Genomic DNA, 23,216 nt, shown 5'->3' with positions numbered 1-23,216 from the left:
TGTGAATGCCTACACAGTTTTGTCTGCTATGCAAAAAGAAATGTTGTAAACTCATCAATGCTGAAAAAGTAGTACCTAAAGAGTTTTCACTTTAGAAAGCAAGTAATCTAAGGATGTTATGTTCCATTTCTTCACTAAAAATGAGAATTTCATTAAAGGTGTTATTTCTGTGAATTGTTTCTATTCCTTGAAAATGCACTCCTTTGATTTTATTTTGATTGGGATGATGTATTCTGTCCTTGAACCATAAATCCAGTTACTATGGAGAACTTAGGGAGGAAGTCTATGCATAGTTTTCTTCCCTTGTGCATTGTTTTTGCTCTCCTAGACTTAAAAGGGCAATTGGATGTGGTGTGCTAATTGGTGACTGTAATTCCAAGAGAAGGGACTAATCTCTGTGATCTTGAATCAAACTCCTGTAGGGTCAAGAGAAGAGTGAAGGAAACACTGGTTGATCTGAAGTGAACAGAAAAAATGCTTAGTTCTGAGAAGATGTATTTCAAAAATACATAGTTCAATTGGGTGGAGACAGTTTATGTCTTTTCTCTGGGGTGAAGGAACTGCTTGGTGGTGTTTGTCAGAGAGGGAGATTCTTTCATTTTCCATAACATTCCCAGTTACTCTAGGTCTGTCCCTATCTGTAGGTACCAGCTCAGGATTTATCTCCTCCAAAAGCTTTTCTCTGCTAACTTCACCCAACAAAAACTGTCCCTCCCAGCATCTGTTTACCTACTTGTGACTTTCTAGAAACTAGGGTTTTATTTGCAAGAGTGTACTTTTTATCACATCACTGGGCCATTTGGCCCATGCTACCTACTAACAACCTTCATGCCACTGTTACTCCTTCATTCGACAGTTTTGTCATCAGAACAAGGCACATGACCTGTTAGGTTTTAGGCATTCAGTGTCAGACTCTCACCTTGGGGATCTGCTTCCAGTTACAGTCTTTAGAAATGCATTATTTAAAAAAGATGGGATTCTGCAAGCATACAGTATTCCAATGAGATGGATTCAATTCACAACACACACTTTTTTGAACACTTGCTTTGTACTCTTCGGAGAAAGGAATTACATAAGTTAGTCAGATGTGGGTTCAACATCTACCTAGTATGTAGCCTAGGATACAGGTACTCAGTCACGATAGTCCCAATTCCTTCACACTTCCATTATATTCTCTTTTACAGTGCCATGGGCATATTTAGTAAGTGCTGAAATGTGTGGCTGGAATTATTTACCACTGATGTCTTTGGTGATACTTGTTTACGTTCTAAAAGTACTGCAGTAGACAACATAAACAGAAAATAGTTAGGGCACAGGGGCAATAAGACTCATGTATTATTTTCCCACGACACTCAGAGGACTCTTCCCAATGCTGAGACATAATGGATCACAGCTGGGTGTTTTTGAACAAAGGCTTAATGCACTCCAACCTCTGTGGTAAGTAGGCACAGTGAAACACACCAGTGTAAAAACCCTCTTCCTCCTTTTTCCCTTCCCTTGGCTCTTTGCCATCACCACCCTCTGCCATCCACAATACTTCTGAAACTCTTTTAACCAATGCTGTTATTGTGGTTAAATGCTGTAAAACACAGGCACAAAATTATTACGATCACACAAATCAGTAAGTAAAATGCAATCAACCGAAAAAACAAATGGGTGAAGGACAAATGAAGAAAGTTAATCACGGATGATCAGACTTGAAAAGATGTTTTAACCCTCCAGTAATAAAAATGTAAAACATTAACAAACCATTTTTTGGACAGATATTTAATTAAAGGTTTTGCCCAAAAAGGTAACACTCCCAATATGGGCAAGATGTTGGTAACAACATAAATTGTTTGATTTTTATTACTGGATGCCAACTGGTTAGTGTCAAAAGAGTAAAAATATTTGTATTCATTTGAGCAACTATTTCTACTTTGGGAAATTTGCTTTTAGAAAATACAATATTTGTAAAAATATTTGTATTCACTTGAGCAACTATTTCCACTTTGGGGAATTTACTGTCAGAAAATATGATATCTATTTGAATATAGAGTAAGGTTCATGATCCTGAGAGAAGAAGAAATCCCTTAGATTAGATTCCTTCCAAAAATTAGGAAAAACAATATTACAATGCTTTCACTTAAATTATTTTACTTTGAACAGTTAAGTACAGTTTAGTGAGGACACACTGGAATATTCTCAATCAGTGCTAGCTCATGGATGCTTATGAAAATCAGCTGATAGAATTAGTTAAAAAGATGACTGAGTAGTTTAACAGAAACTTAGTAACTATTTTTGGGTCTGCAGTGCTTTCAAGATTGCAAGTGTTTCATATTGTTTAAACAAATTTATCAAAGTAAATGTTTTGTTGTGGAGATCATGAATATTCACTTACAGGATAAATGGCAGAACAATGATTCTAATGTTATGTGAGTATGTATTGGGTCTCAAAAGCAGGTATTAATAATGTGCTGTCATTCAAACAATTTAAAATTATCTTTCTAAATCTAATGTGTTTCTAAATTTTGAATTTATAAAAGTGAGTTTCATATACTCTGGAAAAATATTTGAGGATAAAAAAGTGACTCTAATGGTGACAAATATATTGAGCTGAAATGCTTATAAAGAATTTAAAGTTATTTTATGAATAATGAAAGGAAAAAGCAGTATTCAGAATGGATATATTATTTTATACAATATGTAATTTTAAAATATGTATGTGTAACTGTATTAATACCTTAAAAAATTTAAAGTAGTGTTTGCTAATTTTTCTATAATCCTCAAGTTTTACCTATTCAAGTTGGACAAAATTCTTAATTTTGCATCTTCTAATTGAGAAAATAGGGGCTTACTTATTGTACATTTATACAGATATAATGGTATATTTGTATATATACCATTTATAGATCTGCTGTGGTTGCTGCAGTCTTTAGCTTATGGCTATTATCTCTATTAAAATACAATACTCACCTGCGACCCTCCCTGCCAATCTCAGAAAAGCTAAAGCCTCCCCCCGCTCCACCATTTTCATTACTCAAACGTTAGTATGAATTGATTTCAGGTCATTTCTTGAGATTGTGTTTTGATAGAAACAGAATGAGAACATAGGAGGAATGGGATGTGGAAGTTGATCCAAATCACCATATACATATATGGTGACTTTAAATAATGAAAAGTTGTAAGTACAGGTGTGTTCATTACAGTAATTTTCATAGTAGGAAAAATTCAGAAGCTGCCTAAATGCTCACCTATGAAGAGAACTGATTGAGTAAACTGTAATATACCTCTACATACAACACTAACATAGCTTATTAAAAATATTGATTAGGAAAGATCTCCAATAACATTGAAAATTGGTTATATAATGGATACAAATGTGTATATGGAGTATGATTACATATACAGAGTACATAATTGGTAGGCCTGATTTTCTTTCAACTTGGAATTCTATAATGAATTCTAGAAGGGAAAATGCTCATGGAGTTTAGCTCCCAACCAGTGTAGACAACCTACCCAGTGTAATCATCCACCAAACTCATCCACTGACAAGGACGCTAGTTTCACTGTTGAATGGCTGTCAACTCTTAAAAGCTATTCCTTCTATTGAAATGAAATCTCTTTCCAGACATCTTTTTTTCCTCTATTGGCCTTAATTCTGCCCAATACCTTTCCCAATGGTCAGGCTAACGTTCTCTCTGGTTGTCAGCTCCAGCTGGACCTCTTCCTGGAGAGGGGAGAAGAAGTACTCTGGGAGGCTCCAGACTCTGTGTATGATCCACACTGAACCTCCAAACAAAGAGAGAACAACCCTCTGTCTTTCATTGTGGGCAGTGTTCCTCAGGCTTGGAAAATTCTGCTGTGGTTGCTGCAGTGTTTAGCTTATGGCTATTATCTCTATTAAAATACAGTACTCACTTGCAACTCTCCCTGCCAATCTCAGAAAAGCTAAAACCTTTCTCTGTTTTCATTACTCAAACATTAGTATGAATTGATTTCAGGTCATTTATTGAGATTGCGTTTTGATGGAAACAGCATGAAAACATATGAGGAATGGTATGTGGAGGAGGGTCCGAGAAAATGGCCTAGACAGATGAGGATGGGGAGCCGCAGATGACCTACTTCACTGTTTACAGCGGGCAGACTGCTGGCAGCTTCCCTAGCTATTGCCAAGACTCTGCATCATTCTGGCCACAGCAAAGCACTTTTGTGTGTGTGTGTGTATTCTGCAGTAGCACCCCTTGAATTCTCATATTTTCTTTCAGAGCTCAGAAAATGTCAGCGTCAGTATTAGGATGTGTAAGAAAATACACATCCTAATACTGACGCTGACATTTTCTGAGTTCGTCAGGTTAATATGGATTCACATGACAAGTATTCTGCATCCACATCATTACTTTTCTCCCTGCACTGAAGTTTCTCTCCCTGCATTTTGTCCTCTTCCTTCCTATCTTTCCTAGCTTTACTAAGTAGGTAGTGCGCATCAGGGACCATTTTCTTGGGGGAAAATAGTTACAAAGTCTGCAGACTTAGGGGTGGTCAGGATACAATCTCATACAAATAGTTGCAGCCCAAGAACATTCTTTCAAAGCGTGGCACAAGCTAGTGATGATATCCTGATCAGCAGAATCCCCAATCCCCTTGTCCTCATGCAGAGAGGGGCCTATCTAGCATATGACCACAATGTGGGAGTCAGAGTTGGGCAAGAACAGTAGTATAGGAAAGCATTATGTCAAAGCTATGGGTAGAGTTGCTGATTTTCTCAGGGCACATGTAAAGTTGTTATGCCAACTTTCCAATAATTCCCTTAACTCTGTCTTAGCCTTCTTATATCTTTGTAGTAATGTCAATCTCTTAATTTCCAACATAGTGAATTAAATCCCTGGAGATGCTCTGGAGAAAGTCTCCTAGTCTCTCTCTTTGAGCAGTTGTTAAATGATTGATGGGATCACACATATGGGAATATCTAAGAAGCTGATTCTCATGCCCTGCTCTGGTGGAGGCTTCCTGGGTAGTTGGTGGTTGTGAGCCACATCTGTTGTAAATTGGCTCAAAGCCTGCAGCTTTTGTTCTTTGAATTGGAAAGGAACTCAAATGTGGGGTATCAAGGGTATAGGGGACCACAGGATGTGGATATTCTGGGTCTCTGGTGCCTCCTAAGAAAGATGCATCTGTTGGAACAAGCAGCTGGTGAGAAGCCCAAGTCAGCAGTGGGCATGGGCAGTTTCCCAGCACTCAGGTTCCATCCATCCCATCACTTCCTGCTTCTTTCTTAGGACACAAGATTTTCCAGGTTTATTAGTGAAGCTGTATAGTCAGGTCTGATTACTGGTGTCAGCGTGATGGTGTAAATACTGCTGAACAAGGAGACCCTTCCTCCATATGTTATAGAGACCCAATGTCTTTTGATGTGGGAGACAAAGAGTCATGGCAGAATTATCCTAACCCTTCCTGGCAAGCAATCTATCCAGAGAGAGAGTCATAGTAGGAAGAAAGCCTTTTCATTGCTTTTTTTTTTTTTTTCATTCCAATAGAGGTTACTAAATCTTGGTGCAAAATGGTCTCTCCTTTACACAGTCAACTGGCATTGATAGCTGAGTTAAAGACTATCTGTAGGACAGAGTCTCGGTTTTTATCACTAAATTCTGTGTATGCAGAAGCAACACATAGGAACTGAGGAAATACATTCAAATGGAAATAAAGCACGATTTAAGACTTGCTTCATGTGTAGTCTTCGGCATCTTTGTGTTGGAAAGGGGAAGGTTTTTGTCTGGAGTCACATTCACTTATGTCAGCTTGGTCCTCCACACTAACACAAGAGTGTGTTGGCTTGTTCTTGGTTATTTTTGAATAGATGAGGCTTGCCATAAACACATTGGAGAATGAGGAATGGTATTAGGAAGACAAATGTAGCCCACAGAGTTGGAGTCATCTAAGGTGACACTTCTCTTTTCTTCCATTGAAGGTGTATGATCTGGGCATCTTCCATTTACACAGAACTGGGCATCTTCCATTTCCACAGAACTGCTGCATTTGAGTATTTACCCAGGAGTTTTGGAGGACCCATATATCCTGGAGAATCTAAGATTCAGTTCTGAGGCTTTACAGGAGCTATATGTTGATAGCTCAAACTTTTCCAATAACAAATTACAGTGACAAAGTAGCTGCACCTGGATTTCCAAAGGAACTCCCGAGTCTTTCTGAGCCAGGCACCTTTACAGGTCATAACATCAGTGGAGTTCAGGCTCAGTCTCATAACGGGGCTCTGGGACAAGGCTCACAAATGGCGCATGGTGGTGCTAACTTTCAAACATACATGAATTTGGGGTGGGACAGAAAAGCAAGCAATGGCAACAACCAAAGAAACCTCCAAAACAGAGTAAGAAGACCTGTTTTACATCATTTCCCTATTGAGATGTTAATGGGTTTAGAATAATCGTTATTGGAGGTGTAAGGCTCAGAGTGGAGAGGCTGGGAGGAGAACTAAGAGGTGGGAAATTTGTAGGGAATCAACACTGAGCAGATCTTAAAGAAAGTATGATTTTTAAAAAATAGAGGCTCAAGGACTAAGAACAGACTGAAATATTTAAAAATAAGTGCTGCAGAAAACACCAAGTGAATGACTGAGTATGGAACAGTAACATTGGGAGCTCTTTTTTGAGACTGGGTCTCACTTAGTTGCCCAGGCTGGTCTTGAACCCCTGGCTCAAGTGATACTCCCACTTCAGCCTCCTGAGTAAATTGAGAGTGTTTTTTTTAATTGATGTACTCTTCCAAGGCAGTGCGGGTTTGAGTTCACTGCTCATGATAGCTGCCTGGAATAACAGACAAATGAAAGAGGAAATCTTTTTATAGAGGTTTCTGAAGAAATTGAAAAACTTAACTTGTATATTGACCTTGTAATATAAGTGAGAACATACAGAAAAGCCCTTTGGGGAGTTAGCTTTAGAAGAGAAATACTGGGAAATACAAGTAAGCCAAGGCACTTACAGAAAAAGTAGAAATTCCATGTTTAATTAATGGTCAGATTTAACACAGCTCAGAATATATAATTTTCCATCAGAATATTGGTAACAACATTTCAGTAAACTTGGGTCTGGATACCCCAGGCTGAGTAAAAATGGTGGATTCTATTTTGTGTGAGTTCAATCAAAGAGGCACAGGTGACAATTAATCCAGTCTCTGCTTCTGTTGTTAAGCAGAGCTTCTAGCCCAGAAGCACACTAGATGTCTTGTGTTTTTCATGTCTTTAGTTTCTGAATGCTGCACTGTACCCAAGGACCTTGCTTTTTTCACTCTGCAGAGGCATGATGTGATACATCCCATATTGGAGACACAGAAGACTTATTGAAAAAAGCCCTGCCTAAGACTTAATTAATATCAGTATTTCAAGTAGCTTGCAAGATTGAATTCTGTGGCTATACTGTAGGAATATAGACTTCCTAGTCTTTTTCTTACTGCCTCCAAATATAACCAGATAATCCTCTGACTGGTTTCTTGGGAGCCAGTTGTAATTTCTTGCAGGAACATTCCAAAGGGTTCCTTCAGAGAACTTGGGAAAGTTTAAGTCTAAAGACAAACCACAGCCTGAAGCCCAGGTTGCTGACTTGAGCACAGATGGGAGAATGTTAACAGCCAAGAAATATGAGGTCTTTGGCTCTTTTCCCAGAACTGCCAGGCTAAGACCTTGGCAGAGACTCAACAGGAAACTCAACTCTATTTGCATATCCTTTTATACGTGGGAGATTAAAAGCTTCAACCTTGAGTGATCATAGTTTTTGAGAATCATGATGAGGCATTAAAGAGGAAGAGGAGTGTCTCAAGGGAGGTGAGCTGGAGGCGATGCAAGGTAGGTATGAGGTTAGCCATGACTTTCAATCCCCTTTGATTAATCATGAGTGTATTTCATTTAGTTCCTTTTTACGATTTTATCCTTACTGGGTCACATAAAGGAATCAGCTAGGCAGGAATCTGTACTTCCTAAATCTCAGGAATCTGTCAGATTTGATCTCCTTTGTCCCATGATGGCTTGCTTCTCTTTCTTGCTGGGCAGAGACCTATAGCTTGTTAGTGCTAAAGGAAACTTAAAGATAATCTAACGTGAACTCTTTACTGTACAGATGAGAATCTAAGGTGCAAATAGGTTAAATGACTTGTCTACAGTCACACACAAAGTGAAGACTAAGAGTTCTGACATCTAAATGAAATGTTTTGTTTCCAGCAGACTGCTAGCTCTTTTTAGCAGGTGGAAGTTTCCTCAGATCTCAGACAGCTTCTTTCCAGTGTGCGATTTGGCACAGATATCCTGAACTATCTTTCCCCATCAGAACATGCATTTCTGGCAAGACAGAGGCTCTCATTCCCTGTCTTTCCCCTACCAGTTTCCCTAGATCAGGTCCCTGTAATTCTTTAGTGGAAGAAGCCAGAGGACTGAAATGAGGCTGTTTATCCTTGGAACTCATTTAGGAAAACTTGGTTTTCTTGGCCAAGTATTACAATGAAAACTAACTCCATGTAGACAGCATGGGCAGAATGAGGCTGGACAGCTGACTCATCACAGGTCAGTAATTAATATTATAGCTTCCGTTTTAAGGATGAGAGAAGATCTCTATTCCTAAATGGATGCATGCATTAAATGTGTCCTAAAGACTAGGGAGGCCCTGTGGGAGAGCATCCATAAAGTTAGGTATGGCTGTACTTTCTAAAGCCTGAGACCCGCCTTGTCCAGCTCTTATCTCAGATATCTGAACCAAGTTTTTCGGAGAAGGTTTGATGTAAAAAATTCATTCATGCAGGGCATGGGGGCTCACACCTGTAATCCTAGGACTTTGGGAGGCTGAAGCAGCAGGATCACTTGAGCTCAGGAATTTAAGTCCAGCCTGAGTAATATAGCAAGACCTTGTCTGTATAAAAAATTAAAGAATGAGCCAGGCATGGTGCTGCACACTGTAGTCCCAGCTACTCAGGAGGCTGAGGTGAGAGGATCACTTCAGCCCAGGAGGTTGAGGCTGCAATGAGCTGTGGCCGTGCCTCTGCACTTTGACCTGGGTGACAGAGCGAGACTCCGTTACTATTGGTGAAGCTGACACTGAGCTGTGTCACCTGTATCTGTGCAAATGAAGGGCAATGAGGACACCGTCTTTTGTTGGGGAGCTAGACCCTCCCAGTGATGATCTCGCCTTTGGGACCTTCACTGTCATTAGTGCAGGGAAAGGATTTAGAGAGGTTGCGTGGGAAGAACATTCCTGATGAGGCATTTTTAAATGGAAAACGTGCTGATAGGCACTTGAGATTTCGTGGTTTGAAAAAACGCTAATGGTCCTTGGTCATGTTCTCACCCATTCTAGGTTTTCTGTCTTTCCTTTTCTGTCTCCTTCCGTCTGGAGCAAGGGTGAATCCACGCCACTGCAGACCATCGAGTGCTGAGAGGAACGGAGTTAGCAATACTGAGTACCTCTGCTGTTGTAGTCACTGGAACTTACTAGCAATTATTTAATTTAATCCTTATAATAACTCTATGACATTATTATCCTTATTTTATGGATGAGGGAATAGAGGTTTAGAAAAATTAAAGCAACATTTTTCAAGGTCCCAGAACTAGTAAGTGAGGGGTTGTGATTCAATTTTTTTCTGATTCCAGAGCCTATGCTCTTTTCACTACTAAAAGAATTAGCTTATAAAAATGTATATGTAGTTTATAGTCCAAATTCGTAAACGTGTTCATTTTAAGGTAAGTGAAAGGACCTTGCCAAAGTTAGGGGCAATTTGTAGTTTACTGTTTTGAAATTTGACACACATTAATATTTTTGTGAATGATTAAGCCTATTTATTTTTGTATATCACTTTACCTACCTGCACCACATTGCCACCTACTTAAGAGAGGAAAACTGCCTATTTAAATTGTGCCATGAGACCTTTTGTTAAAACAATGAGAAAGTTTTCACAGATCTCCAAGTGTGGAGGAGATGATAGGAGGTAGTTGTCTGGAACTTGGAGAACACTCCATTGCCATTTTTCTTTCACTTTGGCATGATCACGTGATTTCCCTTTTCTGTCTTTTCTCAGCCCTTGCTTCTGGGACATTGGAGGAAAGGGGCAGAAATATAGTATATCACTTTACCTGTCTGCACTATGTTGCGTGATGTGGAAAAGTCATTGAATTTCTTCCTTCATCAGTTTCTACATCTTCAGCCAAAGAGGTTGAGCCTGATGATAATTGGTGTCTCGTTGTTGTGACATTCTGAGTGCACATATGTGGGGATGGATATCCTCCATACAGAAAGCATGATGATGGTTTTGATGCCGAGAAATGGACTTTCTATGAACTCAAATATCTTACATTGAATCTTACTATAGAGCTGGGTTATTGTTATTGTGTCAGTTCTCTAATTTCAGCTTACAGAGGCAGCTATACTGGCCTTTTTGGTTTCTTGTGTCCTTAACTTATGAACTTGGTGCATAAAACCCTTCTTCATCTCTTTAGACGACTGAGGCAGTTAATCCTTTATTGAGCGCTCCTGATTTAACACAGGTGTTATGCAAACACAGTGAGGTCTTTATGCATGAGGAGGCCTTGGCTGTGACAGAGCTTATGACAACATACACTCAGGCTGCTGTCTCCTTGGTACTGTCCTTGGGGCTCTGACTTTCCTTCTCACTGCCTCAGAGTAAAAATTCTCACTCCTGTCAGATGGCAGGTAACGGAGGAAACTGACTCTAGGGCCTACCCTGGGCCCTGTGGTCCCAGCACACCCAGAAGCCAAGGAGGATGAATCCCTAAAGCTCAGCTGGGGATGGTAAAGGCTCTTCAGCCTTCTCCATAGTGGCTCTGTAGCCCTCAGGTTTCTCTATGACTGGCTTATTGGAGAAGCCAGAAGAGGAAAACCAAGAACCTCACTGAGGTGAACACATGCTTTATTTCAGCTTCACAATGGAGTGAGACGGTTTTTGGGAGGCACATCAACCTGCAGGTATGCATGAGGCTGCAGATTCTTTTCCGGGGCTGCTAGAGTAGAGTCATCTGGGGACCAGTGAAAGAAATGCATCACCCACTGTGCATTTTTACCTCGATGGCTGGGGAGGAAACACTCATCAATCCACAGGATGTGGTCACGTGAGAAGGGAGAGAATCAAGGCAAAGAGCTCAAAATGCCACGCCTCATTTCATTTTTCCATATGTCAGTAATCGGTGCTGTCATCTTCCTGTTCATGGTGTAAGGTTTGGTCTTTTCAGGACTGCTTCCTTGCCAAACCCTCCCGTCCACTCCCCAACACACTTTGTGCTAATTAATGGCATTTCATTGCTTGGTTTTGAAAAACGAAAGTGTGAACTACTTGTGAAAGAGCTCTTAGCAAGATAAGAAAGAAAAAAATGATTCCTTATCCCCTCCAACCTATAGAAAAGCTGGTATGTGTCTTAAAATATGCATGAAAATGTTATTTCTAACAGGGAGAGTCCAGCAAGCATCCACACTCCAAATATTGGGCTCCCTGCCTGCACGCAGGTCTTTGCTGAAATGTCACCTTCTCATTGTATCCTTTCTTGACAACCTGATTTAAAATTGTAATTTCTCCAAGCCCGCCGACAACCCTCTCTCTCTCCTCGCCTGTTTTACTCCTCTCCGTGGCAATTATCTCCATCTGACATATATTTTACTTATTTTATTTTATGTTTATTTCCACTAAAATATCAGCTCCTGAGATTCTGAGAGCTGTGCTTCCATTGTGTCTAGAAAAGCGTCTGGTGCATATGAGGTACTTAATAAATTGTTACTGAATGAATGCTGCTATATTCTATGAAAGCACTTTGATTTCCAAAAGTCTGTACTTTGGGGTTTTTTTTTCCCTAATAATTTGTTGCCCTAGTAATATATTTAGACTGACATTTCTTTTTCTGAAAGTTATAAATACTTATGCAATTTTGTCCTTAAGCCAGAAGGATAATGTAAACTTTCCCTATCCTCCCATATGCATGCAGGTAAAAAGAAAACTGATGACTGTTCGATTTCTTATTTAAACAGAGAGTTTGAGAACCTGGCTTTATTTAAATGAATACAAGCAACTGCATGTTGTCTTGACTTCCTTTGCCCCATCGCTGGGGCTTTTTCCGATGAAGTCGAGCTCGCTGGGTGGCATGCTGTTCCTCTGGCAGGCTGCTGCCTTGGAGCCTGGGAGCATCCAGGACGTGCCTTCGGAGAACCCCTGCAGTGCTTCTAGCACTTGGCTATTCACTATTACCACTCATAGACATACATGTTTGTATAGGTGTAAATTGCTAAAAAGCCCAAAAAGACCCTGTGGATTCTGCATTCTTGAAGAATACCAAAATCATTTGGTGGTGGTGGTGGTGATAAAGTGCGAGGGAGTTAGGAATCGCTCCCTTGTTTAGGAAAATGTGTTATCGTGGCTTTTCATTGTGAAATAGCATGCCCCCGCAAGCCTGTTTGGAGAGAAGGTTTGCAAAATTCCTTTGTGAAATAAAATAGAAATGTTTGGCTTTTTCTTTGACAGCCTCAGACTCAGGGCCTGGGGCCTTGGGACTCAAAAGAGAAAAGGTGGAGAAAGGAGAAAATCTGCTATTCTCTTCTTTTTGCCCCTCCTAACATCCAGTGTACTTAGGAGCCTCGATGTCTGCTCTCCCAGAGTAAGTTATCTGGTGTTCCAGAGTACTCTGTAATCAACTCTTCAGAACATCTTGTTACGGTCAGTAGCATTTTTTTTAGGAGGTAGACGAGGCTTGGAGAAAGCCTCTCAGAGGGCAGAGTCCGCTCCAGCCTTGTACACCACTGTGTCCCTGGCATCCAGCTCAATGCAGGGTACGTAGCACTCACTCATACTTACTTCATTCACTCATTCATTTAATATATTTATTGAGTGTCTGGTATGGGCCAAAGTTATTCTAAGTGCTGGAGTGAAAGCAATGAACAAAACAGACAAAAACTCATCCCTGCCACCAAGGACCTTGTATTCCAGTGGAGAGCCAGACATCAAAAAATAAACAAGTAAAATATGTAGCACGCCAAATAGTGATAAATTATCTGGAGAAAACTGAAGCAGATATGAGAGAGGTACTTGCTGGAAGAATAAATAAAGTGCTCTGACAAAAAAAAAAAGCTGTATAGTCGTATCATTTCAATTAATATTTTCGGGTAATGTGTTGAATTGAAGAGTAGGAAAGGAGCCTGAGTTTGTTTACCTTGTCAGTATGGAAAATTTATTCTTGAGCATGTATTGTCTCAGATATTGCAGTGGACGAAGACCCTAACTAAAGCAGAGAAATTTGGTTAGAAATTAATTTCTAATCTTTACACAGTGGCTCCTGCACCTTAATCCACTGCAGTGTTTTCTGGTACCCGTATGCTCACTTTTGAATGCAGAGACTTGTGGCTCTCAGATCTCGAGCCCCATTGCTGCCTCCGTATAAGTGATAAGTCAGTGACAATGGAAGAGACAAACTTGCACACTTTGTCTGACAGTGAAGATATATATGGGTGGTAAAGTCACCAACTCTATGGACCTGACGGAAACCCAGGGAATTTTTCTAGCTCTCATTATGCCAGTCCTGGACCCCTAAAGTTGCCACTCCAGTCAGGCCCCTGAGAAGGAGAGGAAAATGTAGTGAATCCATGAGCACCCACAGAGAGCCTTAGGGAGTCCAACAAGAGACTACCTTTGACAAGCATCAGAAGGAGGGCATATGTGGGCCTGTCTCTCAAGTTTCTCATGGTGTAGCTTGGGAGAAAAGCTGCTGACCTAGTAGGGGTGGTGGTCAGGAGTGTGAGTGGCAGTGGGCTGGGGAGCAGCTGCCTTTCTTCAGTCAGGGGAGTGAGCCATCTTGGGAGAACAGCCTGGAAGCTGAAACTGCAATTAGTGTTTTAAAGCAGGGGAGAGGAGACAAGGGGAAGGAGTTGAAGACCTCACCTCTTATCCTTCTGGAAACTAGCCAAGGAGTCAAAAGCAACTTCTGCATGAGCAAAGATGATTGGACTTCCCATACCTGTTCCTAGCTATCCTTTACTTGAGATGTTGCTGTAGGTAAGATATTTCTTTATTACATTCCACAGCTCCCAGCCCAGTACCCCAGCCAGGACATTTAGACTTCCAGTCAGACCCAGCTCCTGGCTCTGTTTCTGTAAGCAAGCTGTCTAGCCTCTCTGAGGCTCAGGATCCTCACTTGTAAAACAGAAAGGATAACAATGGCCTCACTGAGTTGTCATAGGAAAAATGAGTCCATACCTGTAAAGTGGCTGCATTTTGTTGGTGCTCAGTAATTTAGTTCACTTTCTTCTCAATTATTCTTCCTTGCACTTTGCTTTTTCTTATAACAGGTAACATTTATTAAATAGCTACTATATGCAATGCAATTTATTTAGTTTCTATAATTATATATTTTACAACACAGTGAAGATAGAACTCTTATTATCCTAATTTCACAGATGAAGAGATGCAGATGATTTTAGAAGACAGTATGAAGCTTATGTCAGGATCACAAATCTCAGAAAACATTTGAGAGTCATTTGGGACCACTGCTCTGTTGTCTCAGTTTTTTTGACAAATGGTCACAGAACATCAGTTTGAACAGGTTTGGTGGTGAAGACACAGCCCCTGTTGTCTCTTGCTTCTGACACATCCTGAAGGTGGTCTTCTCTATGGGTCCATTTCCCCAAATTACATGCTGTATCCTCTGGTGCAGCATCCAGAGTCTCAAATCTGTCACCCTCCCTTACTAACTGTGCTACTTTGGGCAAGTATTTTAGGTTTTCTGTGCTTTGGGGTTCTATTTTGTAAAATGAGGACAAGAATAGAAAATGAATACTAGAGTTGTTGTGAAGATTAGTCATATAATACACGTTGAGTGCTTAGAATGCTGCCTGACATATAGTAAACACTCAACAGATATTAGCTATTATTACAGCAGACATACAGTTTTATGGATTTGTCCAGACATTCTTCCCCTCCTTCTCCTTAGAGACATTCTTCGCAGTCTCTGTTAGAGAGAGACACTGGGGGTCTTGCTAGGAATCCATATTGTAGGCCTTATAAAGCATGGCTCCACAATTTTGACATCTGCATGACCAGCTTTCCAGATGTCATTCTTTTTCCAAAATCATGATTTCAAACCGGGAGAAGAATTGTATCCTCTTCATGTTGGAGATGCACTCCACCTTCCTGCTTATTATTTGTTCAAAGAAGGAGAATTAAATCTGAGTGGCAGGCAGTGGGCTTGACGAGTCATGATAGACCCTCTGTTTAAATATGTCCTGGGAAGGCTGGGTCCAAACCCCTTTCTAGATCATGGGGCTCAGAGTACGGTATCTGGATGGGAATTTGGGGACCTGACTTTGACCAAGGGCAGAGCCAATATCCAGGGTCTTACAGATCATTCAACCAAAGAAGCTGCCCAGTGGGGTGGGGCAGAGGCAGAACTCAGGTTCTAGGCCTCTGTTGGGACCAGGCATCAGGTCAGAGTGGGTGGGTTTGGGATGAAGAGTGGAGAAGAGAGATTTTTCTGAAGGTTTAGAATATAGCTGTTTGGGGAGATAAATGATAAGCGCTCATGGGGGCAGTCATAACTAAAATGCATGGAACAATGACACATTGTAACATATATATATAATGTGTATGTATAAAATGTGTATTATATATATGTGAAAGGTCAGGTAGAATCATGAGAGGAGACAGGATTGGGAAGACCCTTGGTAAAACAACGAAAAGCCTTGACTGAAACCAAGTAAGGTGTGGCAAGCCCTGTCAGCCTCTTTGTACTTCTGTGGAAGATGGGATATTTGACTAGAGGGGTTCGTTGAAGAATGTTTTCTTTAGATATTGCCTGAAGTAGTCCAGTGAAGCTAAAAAATCAAATTTGGGTTTAAAAAATATTTTTACAACTGTATTGAGGTATACTTGATGTGAAATAAACTGTGCACATTTAGAGTGCCTAATCTAATGAATTTGATATGCCTGTACATCTGTGAAACCATCACCATAATCAAGTTACTGAAAATATCTATCGCTACAAGTTCTTATAAGGCTATTTAATAAGGTGAGTGGTAGATTTTCTAGGTAAGGACAGAAGGAAGCCTGATTTCTGCCACAGGTTCAGCCTTGGAGTAGACAGCCCTGTCAATCATCTAAATCTGGAAAATCACATTGTTCAAGAGTAAAGTGTAGTATTAAATTGAGCTGTCCATAGAAGGATAAGGACGTGCGAGTTGAAGCAATTTTTCAGTGTTTTGTTTCTAGCACATGTGGACGTAAACAGCTAGAGAAGAAAGGGAGGGCAAAATACCTTCTCCAGCTCGGGCCCAGGAGTACGAGGCTGCAGTGAGCTATGATCATGCCATTGTACTCTAACCTGGGTGATCGAGCAAGAGCCCTGTCTCACAAACAAGACAAGACAAGACAAAACAAAACAAAACAAAATATCCAGTCAGTAATCATCAAAACAATACAGCATGCTAGATATGGAGCCTTTCCTTCCACATTGGGTAAGATGACAGGTAGTGTACATATTTGATCTGAAGGAGGGAGACAAGCCTCCCTGTATTGCCAGTCCTCTTCCTCTAGAATGTGTAGATTCAGAAGCATGTGGCTGGGGAGAAACTGGATGTCACCCATAGTTGTACATTGCAAGGTGCCTCCTTAATCTATGCTATACTCTAAGCACTGTAGCTCTGTGGGCAAACCTTTTATGAGGCTCCAAGAAAATTGTTACTGTAGATGCTACAATTCATTTTTTTGGCTCCATCTCTCCTCTCTTCTGTTTCACTGGCGGCTGCCTATCTGAGCACCATGGGAGAGCATGGGCAAGCTGAGTGAGTGAGCCTGAAAGAAAGGTAGGAATACTAGCTTTCTCTGGTCCCCATTTCCTAAATTATTTATTCAAGAGAAGATCATGAACTTGTTGGAGCTGCTGCTCTACATGGATGGCAATGGTTTTTGAGCTGCTCAGAAGTAGAGCTGCAGCAGGGTGGTCGTCACTGGCACAGTAGTAAGACCCTTCATCTCTCTCTGATGCTGCAAGAATCTCAAGTACAGCCTGGTCCTTTTCAGGATCAATTTCACCTTGGAAACGATCCTTGAAACCAGGGCCATAGATGTCCTTTTCTCGGTATATGAAAGTCATTGTGTTACCTTGGGTCTTCCTGTACCAGTTGATGTAATAGTTAGTGATTGCTTCTCCCTTCATGGAGCACCTGAGGGTAGCAGGGTCCCCCAATGACACAGTCACTGTTTGGTGTTCAGGCACCAACTCAATGGCTGACATGGCTCCTGAAAGAAAAGACACAAGAGGAGACCTCAGTGAGGGCTGGGGGCTGAGGTCATTGAGTAAGGGGCGCAGTCCATGAGTACCACATCCTGGGAGCCTTGATGCTTCTTTGCTGCTGAGTCTCGTCTGGCTAAAGTTCCAGGGTCAGCCTTACCTGCCCAGAAGAGGGAGAGATGGATGAGGGTGCAGATCCTCTCCATGGCTCACTCAGGGGCAGCTCTGCCTCCCAACCACCTTCTGGCCGGCCCCTCCTCTGAGCTGACACGCTTGTGACACACTTGTGACTGAGGAAGTCAGTCCCTAATCAGCAGCTGTTTCATTCCCCAGAGAAGTCTAGCTGATCACAGGAGGCTCGCAGGGCCTGCTGCTTGTTAGTGGGATGACAGTACCACCTTTAAGACCGATAGTGTGGTTCAGGTAAGTTAGGCCAAAGGAGAGGAGGTTAAGGCAGGTTATTTAATTGATGACAAGGTTTCTGCCTCCTGTCCTAGATATTAAATTTGATATTGCTGTTCCAGTTTCAAATGAGATATTCATGTTAGACACTTTGTGGTGATGTTAACAGTTAATACCAAGAAGAATGATTGACATTTACAGTTGTAATCAAAAGAACCATCAAATGAGGAGATCGATAGTATGTGCACAAAGACTCTGAAGATGTAATGATTGTTGTGTTTACTGCAAACTCCCTCTAGGCAAAGTTGGATCAGGGTGATTTACCCATGTGTTAAAGGGCAATCCAATGAAACATTGTCTTCCAAATGTGAACCAGAGTTTCCTGCTCTTTATTGAGCTCATCTATCTTCTTTTCTGAAGGGTTCTTAGGTTACCTATATTAAATTACACAAAGGAAAGTATTGTAAAAACTTAGAAACCATCACTACATCCCAACTTATGACAGGCTAAATTTACATGAACTTCAAAAGAGGGAAGTAGTTGGATTTTGGGGACCTACACCTTTGAGTTTAAAGGTCAATCTTTGAAATTCTGAAATCAAATAGGTAAATTAATAATGGGAATGAGAGAGCGCAGCAGAAGCTGGGAAGAGGGTCACTGGTAGGCAAAAAGGCAGGAGCAAAGGTGGCATTCCATATTGGAGGGTGGGTGCAGGACTTACATTACCATTACATTCCCAGGTTAGTTGAGGAAAGACCCACCTAAGCTTTCTTAAGTTCCCCAGTGTGGCTAGGACCTGACTGCCCTGAAAAAAATCCAGAGAGGAGCAGCTCAGGTTTCTTGACACCATGGTAGTTGCTCTCCCACCCACCCTTGCCTCACCTCACCTTGCACAACTGCCCATCCCACCTATTGCCCTTGGAGGACTGTTAACAAGTACTCAAGGTGGTCACCTTCTTCGATGTTATAAATTGTATCCTCTGCAGCCCCCTCCCCCGGCAGAACATAATGGTGTCTGCTGTCTATAGCTCTTTGAAAGTTGCTAAGGTCAATCTGTTTGGACTGAAATACTTGACCTTTTTCTATCGGGCTGCCTAGTTCTTGGCACATCCTATAAACCTGGTCATTCTTAGTACGTGCCAGACCCTGAGGATTCACTACGAATGGCAGACACGGTCTTTTCTCTCATGGAGCTTGTGTTCTAGTATGAGAGTCAGTCATCACTTAATGATTTGCATAATTCATTCCTCCATTGCAGCTGTAAGTATTCTGCAGAAGCAGAAGGATTATTAGAGCATGTTTCAGAGGCCAGGTTTGGTTAGGAGGTCAGGGAGGGCTTCCCTGAAGAGAAAGTGGCGTTGCAGTTGAGACTGAGTCTGTTTGCCCCTGCACATCCACTCTACTTCTTGCTCTAGAGGCCTGACCTTAATTGGCAGCATCCACCTGCTTCTCCATCCCATTTGGTTTGGCCAGTGGGGACACCTTCAGGAGACTGGAGGGAAGGAGGAATGAATTCATTCACTCACCTTCTTCCACTGGAAGCTACAGTTCCTCTTCCACAGCTGCAGGTTTCCGTAAAGCCTCCTCCCCTACGCGCTTCAGGTCTGGCCTGGCAGCAGTTCTTTGTTGCCAGCCTTGGGTGGTTCACCACCTTCTTTTTGGTCTCCCGTAACCCTTCCGTATTAACTTCCTATAGCGGCCTTAACAAAGTGTCACAAACTGGTGGTTTAAAACAACATAAATGTATTGTCTCACAGTTGTCTCACAGTTCTGGAAGTCTGAAATCAAGGTGTCAGCTGGGCCATGCACCCTCTGAAACCCATAGGGGAAGCCTTCCTCACCTCTTCCTAGATTCTGGTGGTTTGCTGGAAACTCTGATGGTCTTTGGCTGGGTGCGCAGCTGTGTCACTCCCGTCTTCGTCTACACTGTGGTTTTCTCTCCAGTGTGTCTTTGTCTTCACTTGCCTGTCTTACAGAATACCAGTCATATTACATTAGGGGCTCACCATACTCCAATATGAACTCATTTAAACTAATTACATCTGCAGTGACCCTATTTCCAAATAAGGTCACATTCTAAGGTAGTGGGAGCTAAGTCTTCAGCATGTCTTTCCTTGGGAGACACAGTTCAATGCGTAACACCTGTTCACACCTTTGTAAAACTCTCATTCGTTAAACTCTCTCTAATCACCCCCTAGAGTGCTCTGTCTCCTGCTGCGACCCTGCCTGAAACAGGTATGGGCATGGGTAGGGAAATAACATTCTGTGTAACAAATGAGGACACCCATGAAAAGAGCCTTGAGGCAGAAAGGAATACAGAGGGCTTAAAGCTGCATTAATATCAAAAGAGCAGTTAGCAGGGCTCAAATAACCCTGTCTTTCTAGATAATTATTGTTGAATTCTCTCAAATTACTCAGGAAGTCATTCTGAAAAGGCCCAAGAATGTGTATTATGTTTACGACTGTGATTTATATCTTCCACTGGTTAGAGGTAATTTTAAGAATTTATTGTTAATGGCCAAAAACAACCTTCCTCTAGGCCTGACTAAGAGAGAGAGAGCTGGTGTGAACAATAAATCAAAGCCAGAGGGAGGAGACAGTACAGGAGAGGGCAGGCGATGATGTGGTGGGAGCTGGGCTGGAGTGTGGCTAGTGCTTCACCGGGTCAGGAACAGTCAGCTTGGCCTGGGCCTGTGGCAGGGTAAGATGGAATTTAAACAAAAACACAGCCTGTCTCGGGGTGCCCAGGTGGAAGGTAGAAACAGCCGCCAGGGCTCTGCCCTAGGATCCAGCTGTCCTCTGGCCCTGTGCAGGCTCTTTGTGCTCAGTCACTCCTTCACGTCAAGGCCGGCAATTATGCCATAGCCTCCTTGGCCCAGATATCAAGGGGATATCTGTCCTTTCATGTGATTTCTAGGAAAAACTAATTTTTTTATACTCTGTAAAATGGGAGACTATAACTCATAGAATTTCTGTGAGAAATAAATGAAATTATACTTGTAAACACTTGGCTCATTGCTTAATGATATTAATTTTCTCCTTGTCATACAAATAGCAATACCTGAGACTGGAACAGTCAGTAGGAGAGGCAAGAGTGGTTTTGGGGTCTTTATCAATTCTCCCTCATAATCTCCATCTCTCCAGAATGGAAGGTTTCCCATTCTTTGATGTCTTTCCCAATCTTATGTGCCATGAAAATACAGCCTTAAGGTAAGTTCCTGAGGCATCTTCCAACCAGGTTGCTATCTTCAGCCCCTCCTCTGCAGAAACTCAGAAGCTGCCATTGCATATTGTGTTGTATGATTTGTAAATGCTGCCTCCCGTTAGTTATTTAGTCTGTTCTTATCTCTGGTGTAACCCCCCCAAAGCACTCACTGAACCCATACTGGTCTTCAAAAATTCTTATCGAAGTGAAATAATTTCTTCTGTCCACAGGATGTCAGATCTGAAAGCATATTGCGGTCCACTACACACAGGAGCAAAAGAAGAGCAGGAAGGAGCGCAGTGCCAAGATCATAGCCACAGGAAGGATGCTAGCTCTTAGGGCTGCAGCTCTAAAGACAGGCCAGGTCATTATAGGAATGTCTGCTCCCTTAGCCTTGCCAGACAGAGGAGGGTTAAGAAAGGAACTGCTGACCCTGATATGCAAACTGCCTCGGGTGCTTCCTACCTTTCTATCTGCATCAGATGGCTAGCGATGAATGGCTGTAAAGTTGATGTAATTTATTTCATTTTCAGGGCCACAGTGCTGGTTGGGAGCACCAGACAAATCAATCAACAAACAGATTGAAGAGTGATGGAGAAAGCTGTGTTTGGGGCCTCACTGGTAACAGAACGGAAGAGCTGAGGGTGCAAGGGACCTCAGCGAGTCTTCAGATCCATGTTTCAACCTGCATTTCCCCAGAACCTCAAGCAGAGAGTTGCTTTTCCTGTTCTTCAAATGAGTTCCTTGAATTCACACTCCATTTCTTTGAATTTGCACAGACTGTTGAGGAACAGGAGGCGGGGTCACCCTACCTCTGCTCAGACAAACCTGGAAGAGAAAAAGTTTACATAGAATACTGGGCCGGAAGAGGCCTGGGAACTTGGGGATCCCCTTTCCACACTGCCCCCACTCTGGATTTCAAGAGGCAGCTATGCTGCAGTGGAGACCACTGAATTTAGATTCAGGAATCTGAGTTTACACCTGACTCCTCCTCTCATGTGCAAGTCACTCACCACACCAGGCCTCAGTTTCCTGGACAATAAATGGGGATAGCGTTGTCCCATGTGGTTGTTGGTGGTCATGAAATTACGCACAAGAACACACCTTGTAATCTAAGTTAGACCTGCACTAACCTAGATTATCTGACGAGGGTGGAAGATGGGAAGGGTGGGCTTCAGTGTGTGACTTACCTAGAGGCCCAGGAGAGTCACGTTGGATAGGGAAGCACTTGTGAGTCCCCTGCTTTCCCAGTGTGGCTCTGAGAATCTTCAGGAAGAATTGGCTGCTTGAATTCTCAACTCTACCAAGAAAGGTGTGCTGGAGACCAGGACCATAGAAGTCTCCTTGTTGATGTACAAGAATCAGGAAGCCATCTCGGGTCCTCTCTACCAGCACATAGTGTAATTATTCATCTTCTCCCCTGTCAATTGGCACTGGAAAATTTTGCTTCTTCTAAAAGGAACAAATGTCTCTAGCTGTTGTTGCTCCAACAAGGTGTCTGGCTTGATTCCTAAAATAAATAAATAGATTGATATAATAAATAAATCAAGGTAAAAGGAAGATAGAGAAATTGAAGAACCACATCAGAGTATCAAGGACTGGGGTACCAGTGTGGGAACCACCTTCCTTTTCAGTCTTCCCACAAGCTCTCCCTGGGACAATTTCATCAGAGGAATCATTCATTCATTCATTCATCTATTTGGCAAGGCTCCGCTGGCTTGTATGGTATTCTTAGTGCTGGGCTGGCTCTTTTGGGGAGGACAGTGATTTGGTCTCTCAGGGGCTTGCCAGACCCAGGGAACTGCAGGGCCTGTGGTTCTGAGGCTCCAGGGCTGCTCTCAGCTGAGCTGTAGGACGACAAGAGGGCAGATCTCCCCCAAAGCTTCCCTGGAGGACTGAAGCATTCTCCCTCCCGGACAGTCTCTTGTCCCTTTCTTCCACATCCAAACCTTCAGTGTCTCTGCGAGCAGCCTGTGTACTCTTGGGCTTGCTTGCAGACCTTGAGGAAATGAGCCTAAATCAGCAAATGCCCTGTCCCCAGAGAACAGCCTCACTAGGTGTGCACGCAGGTTAGGTCCTTTTTCTTTTTGCTGCACATGGCAGCATCTTCCTCCTACAATGAGGCCAATAGCTTGGCAGGGGTGATGTTGCTGTTTAGCTTTAGACTGCTGCTAATGCTTTCCCTCATATTTGTGAATGCTGCTTTTGTTTTTTATTGTATTATACTTGTTTTGGATCTTACATTTATACAACCAATGCAGCTACTTCCCAGGAAGAAGGATATACTTGGCCAAAATGCCAACCTCTCACAAGACAAGAGCGTGTAGCCATGGCGCAGGATCTAACAGAAAATATTACTGCATT

The 23,216-nt window shown here is 42.1% G+C and overlaps 2 long non-coding RNA genes and 2 gene segments (V, D, J or C); 2 read left to right on the top strand and 2 right to left on the bottom strand.

The window, feature by feature from the left end:
* LOC141583543 (T cell receptor delta constant-like) overlaps positions 1 to 17,451 on the bottom strand; it is a 44,164-nt gene extending 26,713 nt beyond the window's left edge. The window contains 2 exon segments of the C gene segment in view: positions 16,963 to 17,253; positions 17,406 to 17,451. Of these exon segments, the coding sequence occupies positions 16,963 to 17,253; positions 17,406 to 17,451 (337 nt within the window).
* LOC101043507 (T cell receptor alpha chain MC.7.G5-like) overlaps positions 1 to 23,216 on the bottom strand; it is a 277,290-nt gene that overhangs the window by 110,831 nt on the left and 143,243 nt on the right.
* The window catches only part of LOC120363888 (uncharacterized), a 109,943-nt gene that overhangs the window by 42,885 nt on the left and 43,842 nt on the right, over positions 1 to 23,216 (top strand). The window lies entirely within an intron of this gene.
* Positions 7,744 to 22,381, top strand: LOC141583545 (uncharacterized). Its single transcript, XR_012516193.1, has 3 exons — positions 7,744 to 7,831; positions 12,493 to 12,625; positions 21,083 to 22,381. It is a non-coding gene; the product is annotated as an uncharacterized LOC141583545 (long non-coding RNA).

Source organism: Saimiri boliviensis, chromosome 2 (genome assembly GCF_048565385.1).
Source record: "Saimiri boliviensis isolate mSaiBol1 chromosome 2, mSaiBol1.pri, whole genome shotgun sequence".
Taxonomy (NCBI): domain Eukaryota; kingdom Metazoa; phylum Chordata; class Mammalia; order Primates; family Cebidae; genus Saimiri; species Saimiri boliviensis.
This window is presented reverse-complemented; position numbering and strand designations above follow the sequence as displayed.